The sequence below is a fragment of the Podarcis vaucheri genome, assembly GCF_965113315.1.
Source record: "Podarcis vaucheri genome assembly, chromosome: 13".
Taxonomy (NCBI): domain Eukaryota; kingdom Metazoa; phylum Chordata; class Lepidosauria; order Squamata; family Lacertidae; genus Podarcis; species Podarcis vaucheri.
The window spans coordinates 8,286,794-8,303,774 of record NC_138751.1 but is presented as its reverse complement, the minus strand read 5'-3'; the positions used below and the strand labels follow the sequence as shown (position 1 = coordinate 8,303,774).

Here is a 16,981-nt window from a genome sequence, read left to right as displayed (position 1 = left end):
TGGTGGCTACTTTTGAAACCAGAAACAGCAGCATCACTAATACCACCATCCTGGTGGCTAAATTTATCTCTTGATTAGATTCTCACATGTCCACCTACAGTTTCATCACTGGCATTAAACACCAGCAGATTCTACCAATATTCTTCAGAAAGAGAAACATATTGTCATTAACATTGACAACGTAAAAAATGTGTGAGGGAGAAACTGACAGAGTTCAAACTGACAGAGCCCTGCCTACCTCTGATCCCTAACCCAAGCTCTGTTTGGCATAAAGGGAAGGTTTATAACCACTTTCAGGCTTGTTGATGGATTGTTTTCCTATTACTTTCTGGAACACTGTCCCCCCCCCCCCCGTCATGGAGAGTCAATTATTTCAAATAATTGCATGGAAGATAATACCCCTTGCAAAGTTTTGTCCCCAAGTGGCTACACTGGTCGTAAACATGTTTTTCTCCATCTCCTCTGCTCCATAGTGGGACAACTATCAAGGGAGTGAACCCACACTGAACCCACATCCAGGGGCGTAGGGTCAGTGGGCTGCCGGGGTGATGGCCCTGTGTGCATTTTTCTGGGGGTGCGTGGCTGCCCTGCTGTGTCCTCCTCATGTCGCCCTTCCATCCCGCGGGGTGGCATGAGGAGGGTGCAACAGACATGCGTCCTTCGATCCCAGACTCACCCTCATATTGTGAGGCTGAGATTGAAGGGTACATGGCTGTTACATCCTTCTCCCTCCCTGAGCTGGATCAGGACTGGCATCATGTCAGCAGTGAGGGCTGGGCTGGTGCATCCCCCCCCCCACTTTAGTGCGCTTGTGAGTGCCATGAAGACTTGCTCTGCCTCTGTCCACAACAACTCCAGTGGGTGAGACTGGCCCTTGGATAAAGCCAACTTTGGACTAGAACTAGCAATAACCCAATTGGCCTCTTCCTCCTTGTCCCATCAAGGCCATTATAAGATAGGACACTTCAGTTAAAGGTGAAATATAGATAAAAAATACAAATAAATGTCCAGTAGCACCTTAGAGACCAACTAAGTTTGTTCTTGGTTGTATCTGAAGAAGTGTGCATGCACACAAAATCTTATAGCTAGAACAAACTTAGTTGGTCTCTAAGGTGCTACTGGACATTATATATATATATATATATATATGCAGGTTTTGGTGTCTTCGGGTGTCTTCCCGTGTAAGAGTCGGGGTGTCTGGGCGACGTTTCGACGAGGTCTCACTCGTCATCTTCAGGCTGGTGCTTTCGGCTTCTTGTTACTGGAACAGAGCAGAATCTGGTGTTTGAGTTCCTATAAATACTGTTGAGGGGTGTGGTGTATAGCCTCCAACGTTCTGGGCAGGGAGGAAGTTCCTAGATTAGTGTGCCTTTTCTTCTTTTGTTCCTTAATTACTTGAGGGATATCTTGGGTGATTTCATGAGTGATATTCTGAATACCACTGGGTGGGTCATTAAGTGTAGATTAGTTGCTAAAGCTTTCGTGTCTTGACCTCTTGAGCTTGTGAAGAGTTTTTCTGAGAAGATGGCTGTGCTGCATTTAGTTGTGCTCTGGCTTGGCTTCGTGTATAGGGGCGAGCTGTGATTTTGTGCCTTGTGCCAGCCAGATCTGTGTAGGGATTGCAGGGGGGTGCAGCATCCGGAGGTGCCACTATAGTTTGGCTACTGGATGGAGTCTGTAATATGTCTGTGGAGAGGGTCTGGGTTTGGGTCTGGTGTGGTTGATTGGTGACGGCGTTCTGTGTGCCTCTGGTTCTGGTGTCGGTTTTTGTGGGGAGGGCTAATTTCCAGATGTCTGGCAGGCGGGACGTGTCGTCACGCTTGTTCATGTTGTGAGGGTGTTTCTCTATCTCGATGGCTTCCATGATTCTGCTCTGTTCCAGTAACAAGAAGATTCTGCTCTGTTCCAGTAACAAGAAGCCGAAAGCACCAGCCTGAAGATGACGAGTGAGACCTCGTCGAAACGTCGCCCAGACACCCCGACTCTTACACGGGAAGACACCCGAAGACACCAAAACCTGCATTCCTGTACCCGTGAAAATCTACGAAAGCATATATATATATATATATATATATATATATGCAGGTTTTGGTGTCTTCGGGTGTCTTCCCGTGTAAGAGTCGGGGTGTCTGTGCGACGTTTCGACGAGGTCTCACTCGTCATCTTCAGGCTGGTGCTTTCGGCTTCTTGTTACTGGAACAGAGCAGAGTCTGGTGTTTGAGTTCCTATAAATACTGTTGAGGGGTGTGGTGTATAGCCTCCAACGTTCTGGGCAAAGAGGAAGTTCCTAGATTAGTGTGCCTTTTCTTCTTTTGTTCCTTAATTACTTGAGGGATATCTTGGGTGATTTCATGAGTGATATTCAGAATATCACTGGGTGGGTCATTAAGTGTAGATTAGTTGCTAAAGCTTTCGTGTCTTGACCTCTTGAGCTTGTGAAGAGTTTTTTTTTTTTTCTGAATATCACTCATGAAATCACCCAAGATATCCCTCAAGTAATTAAGGAACAAAAGAAGAAAAGGCACACTAATCTAGGAACTTCCTCTTTGCCCAGAACGTTGGAGGCTATACACCACACCCCTCAACAGTATTTATAGGAACTCAAACACCAGACTCTGCTCTGTTCCAGTAACAAGAAGCCGAAAGCACCAGCCTGAAGATGACGACTGAGACCTCGTCGAAACGTCGCACAGACACCCCGATTCTTACACGGGAAGACACCCGAAGACACCAAAACCTGCATTCCTGTACCCGTGAAAATCTACGAAAGCAAATATATATATATATATATATATATATATATATATATATATATATATATATATATATATATATATGTATATATATACCGATTAAGTGAGGTTTGTTGTTCCTTAGTACTGGATATTTTATATGTGAGAATCCCTCCTGCCTGGAATGTAGTATACTGCTTATGACTACTCTCTACAAAACTATGAGGGATTTAAGGAACATAGGAAGTGGCCTTGTGGCAGGCCAGACAAGTGGCCCATCTAGCTCAACATTTTCCACACTGATATTTGGCAACTCTCCAGAGTTTCAGACAGGGGGTACCACCAGCCCCACTTGAACATGCCATAGACTGAAACTGGGACATTCTGCATGCAAAGCAGATGCTCTTCCACTGAGCTACAGCCCCCGTTGGATTGAACATGGAGTGGCAGGCAGAGATCAGTGAGGAGACTGAACAGAATAATGGCATGGGGGAGCTGAGTCAGGGGAAGGGAGGCTGGAGGAAGTGGGTGCAGGGCTGTCTTAAATATATCTGGTGCCATGGTGCAAAGATCCTTCCAGCGCCTCCGACCCCCACCCAGTTTCCCAGAGTTGCTGACGTTTTTACGGTGCTGCCAGCAGCTTTTCCGGGGCTGGAGGAGGTGGGCAGCAGCTGGAGAGCAGCTCCTCTGGCAGGGAAGAGGCGGAGGCTCCTGGCGCGGTGCTGCTTCAGTGAGGCAGGCAAGGGCGATGAACGGATGCCGGGAGGCGCCACGTCTAGCCTCCGCCTTTTCCCTGGCACCCTCCAGAACTTGGCGCCCTGGTGCCCCGCGCCACTTGCCTCTGTGGGCAAGATGCCCCTGAGTGGGTGCTCTCACAGGATAAGGCTGCTCTGAATGTTAAAGCAGGCTTGCCACTTCCCCTCTTCCCTCCCAGGCAGAGGAGTACAGCAATGGAGTCTGGAAAGGACACCAGCCAACCAATAGGGGGGTGGAACCAGAGTCTGAAGGAGAGGCTCCCACCTGGTTATCCAGGACCCAATGGCGTTCCCATCACTGAAAATAGGCACATCCACTCGATGCAATAAAAGTCTGTACACTCAAGAATTTCTCAAGATATGAGAGTCATGTCTTGCCCCATCTTTAAGAGCTTGGGGTGTGCGCATAGCAGCCCACTGGGGCACACTGTTTCCTTCCCTGGTCTTGGACTCCATAAGTGGAACTGCCTGGTCATAAATGCTGCTGTGACTCATTATCTGATGCTCAGCCTGTACCTCTATTCTGTCTCAGGAATGATCTCTCCCTTGCTCTCATGTGCTACTATAGAAGCAGACAGAGAAAGAGGTAGAAGAAAACTGACCCATTATGTGCATGCTTCTAGGTAATGTGTAAAAAATAAAAATGAGTAGGCATAAAATAAATTGCCACACAGTTTTTGAAACCCACTTAAAACATTTTTGTTTACACAAGCTTATCCTGACATGAAGAAATGTGGGGTGACTGGGGAAACACAGCCAGATGGGAGGGGTATAAATAATAAATTATTATTATGTCTTTTTAGCCTCTCGTTGTTTTAATTGTTTTTTTTAATATTTTTTCAGATTCTTGCTTTTAATAATCTTTTAATGATAATCATAATGTTTTTATTTTATTTGTAAACTGCCTAAAAGTTGTATTGCAATCAAGGGGTATATAAATTTTGTTAAATATAACAATTCATTAAATAAACTAGCTTTTTGTCAGTCAAGGTAAGCCCCTTGGGCCAGAGTGCAAGGATTTGTGTGGTGCGAATTGTGATGGCTGAGACTGACATAGAAGTAGCCTTCATAAACTGTTCTTCCCTTGTCTTTCAGAAGTGGGCAGCAGAGGTGTAATAATGACTGCATTGCCTAGCAGGGAAGTAAGGTGGTAAGTCAAGTGCTGTTTTTTTGCTTTCAGATGTGATGCTGATTGTTCCCCTCCAGCTTTTGGTTGAAACCTGATCTAAGAAATATTCATCCTCAATAGACTTTCCCACAAAATGTTTCAGTCTTATTAAACTTTCTAAGGGCCAAGCTGGGCTTTATAACTGTCATGCATTTGTATCTCTGAATTCAAGTAATATTCATTCCACGTCAACAAGAAATCAACAAGACTGGCAGTCAAATCGGGAAACAGGACAGCATCTGCCACCATTCCTGAGGGCAGGGGGCAAGCTCAAGGGGCGCAGGGCAGCAATCTCTTCTGAATACCCATAATTCCTAGAGAGAAACTCCCATGATAGCTTCTTCCATAATTGATGTGCTATGTTTTGTTTTGTTTTAAATTAGATTACCAGAAAAATTTACTACTACAACAACAACAACTACAACTTATTTCTTTATATGCCACTCGGTTGCCCCAGCCACTTTGGGCAGCTTCCAATGAATTAAAACATTTAAGACTTCTTGTTCAGTGCCCCTGATTCTTACAAAATCATATCGTACGCAAGTATTTACTGCCTTTCAAATGATGTATTATACAGAGTACATTCATAAAGAGATGTCCTCTGTCATCCCCTTCTCCTTGTGCCCTCAATCTTTCCCAGCATCAGGGTCTTTCCCAGGGAGTCTTCTCTTCTCATGAGGTGGCCAAAGTATTGGAGTCTCAGCTTCAGGATCTGTCCTTCCAGTGAGCACTCAGGGCTGATTTCATTAAGAATGGATAGGTTTGATCTTCTTGCAGTCCATGGGAAAGAGATAGTGGTTACCAGTGGGATGTCTTACTCTTTTATGCTGAACTTTATGTAAATACAGGGGCAGATTCCTCTTTTTATCAGTCATTGCCTCTCCCAGACCCAGCCATCTCGGGGGACAAAACTGTTGTGTGCCCAGCAACCTTCCAGCCAACACCCACACCCAAAACAAGCAAGGAAGGGAATGATGCATTGGCTTCCATTTGTTTTCACTTTAGCAGCAATTAGAGGTGCTTTTTTTTGCCTTTCAAATACTAGAGTTCCATTCCCAGGGTTACATGAAGCAGATCTCTTAGAAACATTCTTTCTTTCCAGGTGTTCAAGCAAAGGTCCAGGTGGTGGAAACTGGAGGAGATGTCAAAAGACCTGGAGAGTCCCTCCGCCTCTCTGGCCAAATCTCTGGGTTCAACATCAGCGGCATCTGCATGGATTGGGTACGACAGGCTCCAGGGAAGGAACCGGAATGGATTGCAAGGGATTGTGGTGGAAGCTCAAAATCTTATGCTGACTCAGTGAGAGGGCGCTTCACCATCTCCAAGAATGACCCTTCAAACATGGTATATCTGCAAATGAACAGCCTGAAACCTGAGGATGCAGCTGTGTATTACTGTCTGAAAGTAGACACAGTAAGAGGAAGTGAATCTGAAGCCTAACAAAAAAGCCCCCTTTGTGCATTGCAGCTCTCCAGATTGATTCAGCTGCTTTAGATTGAATGTGGAAAGGTTTTCCGGTACAAATTCATCAGATACGCTTTATACTAATTTTCAAATGTTTGCTGAAAACTTTCCTTTCACTCTAGGAATATGGAAACAGGTTGGGATATTTTTTTCTGTTAGAGCTGCTGAACTGTTTCAAGTTTTATTTGGTTTTTTATTGTATTTGTTATGAACAGGTTTGTTATTTTTTTAATTGAGGTATACAAAATTTTATAAACATACAAACCAAACATGTGAGATTGGTCCTGTGAATCACTGGGGCAGGAAGGGATCAGGGGAATATCAGATTCAATTTGTATTTAAGAGAGAAGCTACATAATCTGCACTTTCTGAAATAATATGAGAACATCATTAAAAATATGCACTTAAAGTTCTTCAGCCAAGTAATATGTACATACATGCATACACTGGGGTAAAGTGTGCACAAAAATTCATATCCAGTCCTTTTTTCTAAAAAAAAAAATATGTTTAGGGGTACTCTCATTTTCCTACTCATATTGAAATACTGCCCCTCAATGAGGCCAAACTTAGATTCACAAAATGTTTAGGGGTATGCGTACCCCTCCGTCCCCCCAGAAAAAAGCACTGTGCATATTTTAGTGAAAGCAACATTAAAAATGCAATATGTTGGGGAATATTATTTTGGGGAAAAATGTGTGTATCAGGTACAATTGGATACAAGTGTGCATGTATTCAGGAAAAAATTGGCCCTTTGTAAACAGATGTGGAAATGCAGAGAAAAAACATGTATAAAAAAGACACACTTAAAGAAACCAGATTTGATAGATCATCCCACCATAACAGACTCTTTATATTCCACATTTTCCATGAGGGAGGAGAACTCATGCAAATACTTCCAGGAGGCTCTCTTCAAAAGGAAACCTCTCAGATGAAGGATGCTTAGTTTCTCCCTGGTGTAAAGGCTCCTGTTTCCTGTTTAGCCAGGGCATCTCTTCACTAATGTGATGAAATTGTTGATCCCTTTCTTGTTTTTCTTAGTGGATGTCCCAAGATGTAAGAACACGTTTAATGGAATATCCAGAAATTGGAGTTTAATTATTAGAATGGTTACATGAAATGCTGCATTGATTGTAATGTTCTATGTTTTCAAGGGGCCTTCTCGGACATCCAGCTTGCATCATCTGGACCAGGCACAGTGAGACCAGGAGAGAATCTCAACCTGGTCTGTAAAGTAACAGGTTTCTCCATTGCTACATTTGGCTTTGACTGGCATTGGATTCGGCAGCCTCCTGGGAAAGGTCTAGAATGGATTGCATGGGTTTAGGGGTATGCGTACCCCTCAGTCCCCCCAGAAAAAGCTGTGCAACCATTTCTTCAGAAACCTCCAAGAATGAGTTCTCCCTCCAGCTGAACTCATTGACAGCTGCAGACTCAGCTTTCTATTATTGTGCTCGAAAAGACACAGTGAGACATGGCAAATGGGGGCAGTGTACGAAAAGGGGAAACTGATTTTGAGGGACTATTTCCCAGCAAGTGGAGAGGTCCTGACAATTTCATGTCCCGGGTTCCCAAAATGCAGAAAGCCTGTTCTCACATACCTAGGAGTAAATTCTGTTTAATTCAGTTGGTCTTAATTCTAATTAGATATACATAGCAGAGAACTGTTAGTGCTGACACGCTTAAATTTTTTAGTTATATTGGAGGAAAAACAACATTGGAAAGCTCAAGTTGGGTATAGTGGGAAATATGAGATAAGGACTGTGTGGTATTCTCCACAAGATCACAATTGAGATTGTTCCAAAACCACTCTTAAAACAAGGGATAGTTCTTAGATCATCTTGGTTTCAGAATAGTGGGTGCCTGTCTGATTTTTATAACAGCTGTATTACTACTGCCGCCATCTAGGACTTGCCGATCAGAAGGTCGGTGGTTCGAATCCCCATGACAGGGTGAGCTCCCGTTGCTCGGTCCCTGCTCCTGCCAACCTAGCAGTTCGAAAGCACATCAAAGTGCAAGTAGGTAAATAGGTACTGCTCCGGTGGAAAGGTAAACGGCGTTTCTGTGCGCTGCTCTGGTTCACCAGAAGCGGCTTACGCATGTTGGCCACATGACCCAGAAGCTGTATGCCAGCTGCAACCCCAGAGTCGGTCACGACTGGGCCTAATGGTCAGGGGTCCCCTTTACCTTTTTTTTTTTAATATAAAATTTTTATTGGTTTTACAAAAGTTTTTTATAACAAACATACATAAAAAAAGACAAACAAACAAGTATAATTTCATAATGTCCTTTCATAAACTTCTTTTCTCGGACTTCCCCATACCTCCCCTTTCTGCATCCTCATGTCCAAATTTTTATAGCAACTTGTAAATGTTTTTTCCCGTCCTAATTCATCATAATCCTTTCTTAATCTAGTCTTATATTACTGCAACCCTTTCTCTCTATAAAATCTCGACATTCTGAGATTCATCAAGTTTATAATAGTCCTTAAGATAGATCTTAAATTTCTTCCAGTCTTCTTCCGCAGTCTCCTTTCCCTGGTCACGAATTCTGCTCGTCATTTCCGCCAATGTCATATAGTCAATCACTTTCATCTGCCATTCTTCCAAGGTGGGTAGGTCTTGTGTCTTCCAATACTTTGCAATCAGTATTCTTGCTGCTGTTGTTGCATACATGAAAAAAGTTCTATCCTTCTTTGGCACTAATTGGCCGACAATGCCCAAGAGAAAGGCCTCTGGTTTCTTAAGGAAGGTATATTTAAATACCTTTTTCATTTCATTATATATCATTTCCCAGAAAGCCTTAATCTTCGGGCATGTCCACCAAAGATGATAAAAAGTACCTTCAGTTTCCTTACATTTCCAACATTTGTTATCAGGCAAATGGTAAATTTTTGCTAGCTTAACTGGGGTCATGTACCACCTATAGATCATTTTCATCACGTTTTCCCTTAAGGCATTACATGCCGTAAATTTAATACCGGTGTTCCACAACCTTTCCCAGTCAGCAAACATAATATTATGACCAATGTCCTGTGCCCACTTAATCATAACTGATTTAACTGTTTCATCTTGTGTATTCCATTTCAACAGCTAGTTATACATCCTTGACAAATTCTTAGTATTGGGTTCTAACAATTCTGTCTCAAGTTTTGATTTTTCCACCTGGAAGCCAATTTTCCTGTCTTGTTTATAAACTTCCATTATTTGATAAAAGTGGAGCCAATCTTGTACTTTGGGTTTTAGTTTTTCATGGCTCTTTAATTTCAATTTCTCTCCATCCTGTTCTAAAATCTCACAATACTTTGGCCATCCGACCTCCATGTTGACTTTCTTGTGTGCCTTAGCCTCTAAAGGTGACAACCATCTAGGGGTTTTGTTTTCCAACAGATCTTTATATCTCATCCAAACATTAAACAACGCTTTCCTGACAATGTGATTTTTAAAGGCACTATGCACTTTGATTTTATCATACCATAGATATGCATGCCAACCAAATGCATTATTGAATCCTTCTAAGTCCAAGATATCTGTATTCTCGAGGAGCATCCACTCTTTCAGCCAGCAAAACGCTGCTGCTTCATAATACAGTTTTAAGTCCGGCAGGGCAAATCCCCCTCTTTCTTTTGCATCTGTTAGTATTTTATATTTTATTCTGGGCTTTTTGCCCTGCCAGACAAATTTCGCAATATCTTTCTGCCACCTCTTGAAACAGTCCATCTTGTCAATAATCTGCAAAGTTTGAAATAAAAATAACATTCTAGGCAATACATTCATCTTAATCACTGCAATTCGGCCTAACATTGACAATCTCAAATTTGACCATATTTCTAGATCTTTTTTGATTTCTGACCAACATTTTTCATAGTTGTCCTTATACAAGTTCAAGTTTTTAGATGTTAAATTAACCCCTAGATATTTCACCTTCTTAACCACCCTCAAACCTGTCTCTTCTTGAAACTTATTCTTCTCCATATCTGTTAGATTTTTCCCTAAGACTTTAGTTTTTTGTTTATTCAATTTAAATCCAGCTACCTGTCCAAATTGTTGGATTATTTCCAACACTCTTTTTGTACTAGTGTTTGGCTCTTGCAAAGTCAATACAAGATCATCTGCGAACGCTCTTAACTTATGATGTTTGGCTCCGACCTTTACACCTTTAACCTGCTGGTCCTCTCTAATCATGTTCAGCAACACCTCCAGGACCGAAATAAAAAGCAATGGAGAAATTGGGCACCCCTGTCGTGTTCCTTTTTCTATCTTAAGTTCCTCGGTTATTACATTATTTACAATCAACTTAGCTTTTTGTTCGGAATATATTGCACCCATACCATTCTCAAATCCTTGTCCTACCCCCATCCCATGAAGATTCTTTTTCATAAAACTCCAAGAAATATTGTCAAAGGCTTTCTCCGCATCCACAAATATCAAAACTGCTTTAGTATTTATATTCACCTCTAACTTTTCCAAAATGTCTATTATATTCCTAACATTGTCTGAGAGGTGTCTCTTTGGGAGAAAGCCTGCTTGGTCTCTGTGAATCTTCTCCATCAGTACTCTTTTAAATCTTTTTGCTAAAATGTCTGCAAAGATTTTGTAATCCACATTAAGTAACGAAATTGGGCGGTAGTTCTTCAATTGAGTCTTTTCAGTCTCTGTCTTTGGTATGAGTGAAATATATGCTTCTTTCCACGATTCGGGTGCCCTTTTTCCCTCTAAAATCTCGTTACAAACTTCCTTTAACGGTTGTATCAGCCATTCCTTTAAAGATTTGTAATATCTGGAAGTCAGTCCGTCTGGCCCTGGAGATTTGCCCAATTGCATGTCCTGAATGGCACCCTCTATCTCTTGTTCTGTTATTCTCTGGTTTAGATCCACCTTGCTTGGATGAGAGATTTTTTGTAATCCATATTTATTAAGAAATTTATCTATGTCCTCTTCATTTTGTAATCCTTGAGAATAAAGTTTTTTAAAATAGCTCACAAAGCAATTTCTTATCTCGTTGGGTTTAGATATAATCTTTCCATCCACTTCTAAACTTGTAACTGTATTTAATTTCTGTCTTTTCTTTAGTTGCCATGCCAGAAGTTTACCACATTTGTCTGCCGACTCAAATGTCTTTTGTTTCATTTGCTTTATTTTCCACTCTATCTCTTGGTTCATCAATTCCATATATTGTGTTTGATATAACTTAATCTCCCTCAAAATCTCCTGGGACTTTGGTTTTAATCTTAATTTTTTCTCTCCTTCTTTTATCTTTTCCAAAAAAATTTCCTTTTTCTCATTCTGCTTTCTCTTCTTTATTGAATTTTGTTGAATCAAAAATCCTCGCATCACAGCTTTACTTGCGTCCCAGATCACTCTTTTTTCCACATCGCCCTTTAGATTAATTTCAAAATAGTCCTTTAGAGTTTTTTGGGCCTTCATGTGGATCTCTCTATCTCGAAACAGGGTGTCATTCATTCTCCATCTAAACTGACCAGTTGTTGTAAATTTCATTTCCATCTTCACGGCGTTATGGTCGGAGCAGGTTTTTGGGCAGATTTCTACCTTCTTAATCTTCGGAGCCATTCCACTAGTAACCCATATTTGGTCGATTCTGGTCCAGGTCATCTTTGCTTGGGAGAAAAAGGTTCCCTCTCTTTCAAGAGGGTTCCTTGTTCTCCAAATGTCTATTAAGTCCATATTTTCAGTCATTTCAAAGAAGGTCTTCGGGAGTCTCCCTTCTTTAGTAAGTGTCAGTCTTTGTGTCTTGTCCATGTTTGTAGAAACTACACCATTCATATCTCCCATAATTATCATATTGTATTCCAGATAGTCCATCAAAGTTTCATGAAGTTTTTTGAAGAATTCTGCTTTACCTTCATTTGGTGCATAGATCCCAATTATCAAGAATTTTTCTCCTTGTACCTGTATCTCCACCGCTAAATATCTTCCTTGTTCATCTTTAAACATCATTTTTGGGGCCCACTTCTCTTTTACATAAATCACAACTCCTCTTTTTTTCACTTTGTCCGACGAAATAAATTCTTGTCCCAATCTTTTATTTATAAGCAGTCTCCTGTGAGCTCTAGTTATATGGGTTTCCTGTAAGCAAATCAAGTCCAGTTGTTCTCTAAGGAATTGCAGGGCCATCTTGTTATTTTTCTGGTATTCCTCCAACAGCTCCCAATTGTTGTTCTTCCTCTGTTGGTGGTGGAAGGTTCTGTCCAAACGAGAGGTTCAAGATGTCTATTACACTCTTTTGCTCAACAATTGGGTCTACAGTTCCTTTCTGTAAATCTTCTTGATTTCTTTGCAGGAACTTGTCTTTGTCCTGTATCGTCTTTATTTTCACCTTCTTTCCCTTGTAATCGAAAGACAATCCCTGTGGAAATTCCCACCTAAAGAGGATGGTGTTCTTCTTCAGCAGGTAAACCAAATCCTTATAAAAAGCTCTCAAGTCCAGAATGTGTTTAGGAATATTTTTAAAGATCTGTATCGGTGAGTTCCCAATTTGTAAGGCCTTTTCAAAATGCAGTCTTAAAATTTTGTCTCTTTCCTCCTTCGATCTCAAGGTAATCAAACAGTCTCTCGGTGCCTTTCTGTTCTGTCTTTTGCCCAGTCTAAATGCTGTTGTGATTTTAAATTCGTCTTCCTCTAGATCTTCCCAGGCGTCAGCAAACTCTTGCGTTAAAAAGTCCGTAAGATTGTCTCCTTCGTCCTCTGGAATTGATCGTAATTTCAGATTCCTTTCTTTTCTTTGTAGTTCCCACAATGCCAGAGTTGCATCGTGGTCATAGACCTTCCTGGCAATCGGTTCTAATCTTTCTTGGGTCTCTCCAGCAATAGTTCTAGCTTCCTCCGCAATTTGGCGTGTGGCAGAATTTTCTTGCGTAAGCCTGTTAATAGATTCTGTATTCAGGTCAAGTCTTGTTGTTAAATCTGTCAGTTTCTGTGAATTTTCTGTCAATTTCTTGGTGTTTTCTGCCGTCTGCTTTGTTAGATTCTCCAGAGATTGGTTTATCTTAAGAAGGGCTTGCGACACCGCATCCATGGAGACTGCTGTCCCTTTTTCTTGTCCTGTTGTCACTGTAGGGGTTATACCTGAGATCGAGCCTCTTTTCTTTTGTTGCTGTAGCTGTTGTTGATGTTGCCTTGTCTTGGCTCTCGTGCTTATCTCGTCTGCTGGGCCACTCATATCCCAAGGTCGTTTCCCACGGGAGCCTTCTCCTAAAGGAAAATTCCACTGTCCCAAGGTGTAGCAACTTTTAATTTACCCTCTAGAGGGAGCAAATCAAAATGTCCGCAAACGAAGACAAAGAGTGTTTAAAGAACAAATATATCAGGAGGCTTCTATATGTATATTGCAACACTTTTCCAATAGATACAGTCCCAGCCTTCCCTGATATATTATAGCCACAGAGTCCCAAAACTTTGTAACAAGTAACCAGTAAAATTTCCACTATGTAACTTTCACAGGAATCTAGAGTCAGTTCAGTGTTCCTTTGTCTTATAAGCAGTTTGTGCCAGGTTGGAGGCTGCAGAGAATTTCCTTTTCCTTTAAATTGATCATGCAGCTTATAAAGTCACTTTTTCCTCCCCTCTGCCCTGCAAGCTAGAGGGGATATTCAAAGTCCAAATGTCGGATTCAAGCAGTTAAAAACAATATCCCATACGGATGCAGCTTAGTAGCTTTCGTTGCTTTGATTGTCATGCAGTCGGGGGAAGGCAGACTTCCTTAATTTTCGCCTTTCCCGTTTTCAGCCTAATTTCAAGTACTTTTGACACGAATAGAGGTTCGATCTTACTCACGGGTTTTTTTTTAGTCCAAATTGTTCAGGAAGGAATCGGCGCTCTCCACTAATGGCGACGCGGCTTCACCCTGCGGGCTGGGTAGCGATTCTCAGCACCGCGCTCCCCGTTGTCGTTCCGGAGCCTTTAAAAAGGCTCTTTCTGCGGTAAAGGGGGGCGCTTCAGGTGCCCACCAAATCTCCTTGTTCACAGGCTCCGTTCCTGTGATTTTAGGGGTCCCCCGCTTGCCGTAGCGGGTCAGACCCGAACTCGCAGAGCCGTCCTCTCTCCGGAGCTCGGAGAGGGAGCAGCCATTAGCGCTGGCGCCGAACCGGAAGTCCCCCTTTACCTTTTATTACTACTGCCACCAGGCTAAAAGCCTTGCTTTACTTTCCCCGGAGAGTTCTGGGAACTGTTGTTGTGCCACTGATTCCCCCCCCCCCAATACTCATTGGCAGTGCAATTTTCCAGAAACAGAGGTGTCTGAACGCACCATGAATGTCTCTCTTGTTCTCTCATAATGGCAATGGCACCCACCTGAGAGGTACCAGAACTGATTTCCGGCGAGATGCAGCTGGGGGAAAAAAGTCCTGCCTATTGGCACCATTTCTCAGAAAATGCTCTAACATAAGCTACATTAAAGGGACGCGGGTTGAGCTGTGGTCTAAACCACAGAGCCTAGGGCTTACTGATCAGAAGGTCTGCTATTTGAATCCCCACGATGGGGTGAGCTCCTGCCCACCTAGCAGTTCAAAAGCATGTCAAGTGCAAGTAGATAAATAGGTACCACTCCGGCATGAAGGTAAATGGTGTTTCCATGTGCTGCTCTGGTTTGCCAGAAACGGCTTAGTCATGCTGGCCACATGACCCGGAAGCTGTCTACGGAAAAACGCCAGCTCCCTCAGCCTATAGAGCGAGATGAGCGCACAACCCCAGAGTCGTCCATGACTGGACCTTTACCTTTACCTTTAAGCTATATTCTGCTTAGCCAAAGGGAACCAGCAGAGCCACCCAGTACCTTTGGATTCTGTATTAAGCCAGAGATTTCTAAATATTATAAAATACTGAGTGAGTGGGAGGTGGGGAAGTCCTTGCAACACGGACTGTCTATAAAAGGATGATGGTGCCATTTGGGCTTAGCCAAAACATGAGCAAAAGGAATGTGGCGATACTGCGGCAAAGGGCTCATCTTGCAGCAGAGCCATGTTAGATCTGTTGTTGTTTAGTCGTGTCAAACTCTTCGTGCCAGGCACTCCTGTCTTCCACTGCCTCCCGAAGTTAGTCATGTTGGATCTAGGAACTCCAAAGCCCCCATCAGATTTAACCTTAGAAATAGAGGTGGGGGGGGGGAAGAAGCAGAAGAAAATTGGCTGGTCCTTACCATCAATGTTTATGAACCAGTATCGGTGAAGGTCAAATCACCTGGTCCAGATAGCACAAGGATTTCTAACAGTGAATTGCTCTAGCAATGCTCAAGCCGCAGTCGTTTGCATTAGTTGCATCTCTTCATAAAACTTCCTCCCCTTGTCTTTCGCAAGAGGGCAGCAGAGTTGTAAATATGATTCTATTGCCTAGGAGGTGGATAACATGGTGGTTTTGTGGTTTCAGCCTCAATGCTGATTATTTTCTCAGCTGTTTGGTTGAAACCTCTTCATGGAAGACTCTTTATCCTCTAAAGCCTTTCCCTCAAAAAGTTTCCAATGAAAGCTGAGGCAGTGTTATCCAGCATTCTAAAAGCCAGACTAGACTTTATAATTGCCATGTATTTTGAGCTTCTTTGGGGGGGGGTCTGTCTCCCCCCCAAAAAAAATCAATGTTTGGCTCCAAACAAGTTTTCAAAGGGGGGCAGGTTCCTTAATCCCATGCCTGCTGATTACAATGGATAGAAATATACATAATGTTGGCTGAAAGGTAGATAGAATACACTAAGTTACTTACTAACTAAGAAAGTTACTAAGATGCCTTCTTAGATTCCAAGAAAGAGAGAAAGGAAGGGGCAGAATTTTATGGAGAGTTGGGACACCTTTTGAATATCAAAATATTTTGACAGAATTATTTACATTTTATTTATGCCTATTTTACCTTTATATACCACCTTTTCCTCCAAATAGCTCAAGGTGGTATACATGGGAAATGGCATGTTAGGCTGAGAGATGGTGACTGCCCAAAGTCCATTGAGCTTCATGACTTAGATATTTCAGGGAGAGCTGGAACACCTTTGTAGTATACAGTCAAACCACTGTTGTCGAACGTAATATGTTCCGGAAGCGAGTTTGGTTCCGAAATGTTCAACAACTGAATTGTGGATTCAATTGGTTGCAAGAGATTCCTGCACTCAGCGGAAGCTGCATCGGACGTTTGGCTTCCGAAAAACATTCAAAAACTGGAGCGTTTACTTCTGGGTTTTTGGCATTCAGGAATTGAGGTTTGACTGTACAGTGGTACCTCGGTTTACGGACATTCCTGTTTACGAACAATTCAGTTTACAAACCAGAAGTAGTTAGCGAACTTTACCTCAATCTATGAATGGAAGCCGAATGGGGGAAGGGCACTAGCGGCGGGAGGCCTCATTAGGGAATGTGTGCCTCGGTTTAAGAACGCATTTGGTTTAAGAACGGGCTTCAAGAGCAGATTAAGTTTGTAAATTGAGGTACCACTGTATGGGAATATCAAAATATCTGACAGAAATTTTTTTTTTTAAAAAAAATCAAAATGGCCTCCCTCCATTCCATGCTCAGAAATCAACCAGACTGGCAATTCAATCAACATGGGCCAAAGGACAGCACAGCATCTCCTACCACCTGTGAGGGGATGGGGCAAGCTCAAGGGGTGCAGGGAACCTCCAGTCTCCCAAACTCTGCTGCTGATCCCTTTCCCCCTACAGCTGCCTAACTCTGCCTACTGCCTTCTGAAGGAAGCATGTGAAAAATTAACTTGCTTCTACTGGCTATCCATAAGTTAAAGGGAGCAAATTCCATAATCATTTATTCCATGGCTGAGCAGCTATAATTTATTTAGATTTAGATTTTCTTGCTGACCCATGCTTTGGGTCCATAATTCTCATCCCGGTTCTTATCCATAGATATGGTGACC

General features: G+C 42.4%; 1 protein-coding gene across 1 annotated transcript in view; it reads left to right on the top strand.

Annotated features, from left to right (window-relative positions):
• The first annotated feature begins 5,561 nt into the window (after positions 1-5,561).
• LOC309516816 (uncharacterized protein) overlaps positions 5,562-16,981 on the top strand; it is a 279,061-nt gene continuing 267,641 nt past the window's right edge. Inside the window, exons 1-2 of the mRNA XM_082195731.1 lie at positions 5,562-5,672; positions 5,758-6,059. Coding sequence (XP_082051857.1) covers positions 5,627-5,672; positions 5,758-6,059 — 348 coding nt within the window. The 5' untranslated portion in view covers positions 5,562-5,626. The remainder of the gene's footprint in view (positions 5,673-5,757; positions 6,060-16,981) is intronic.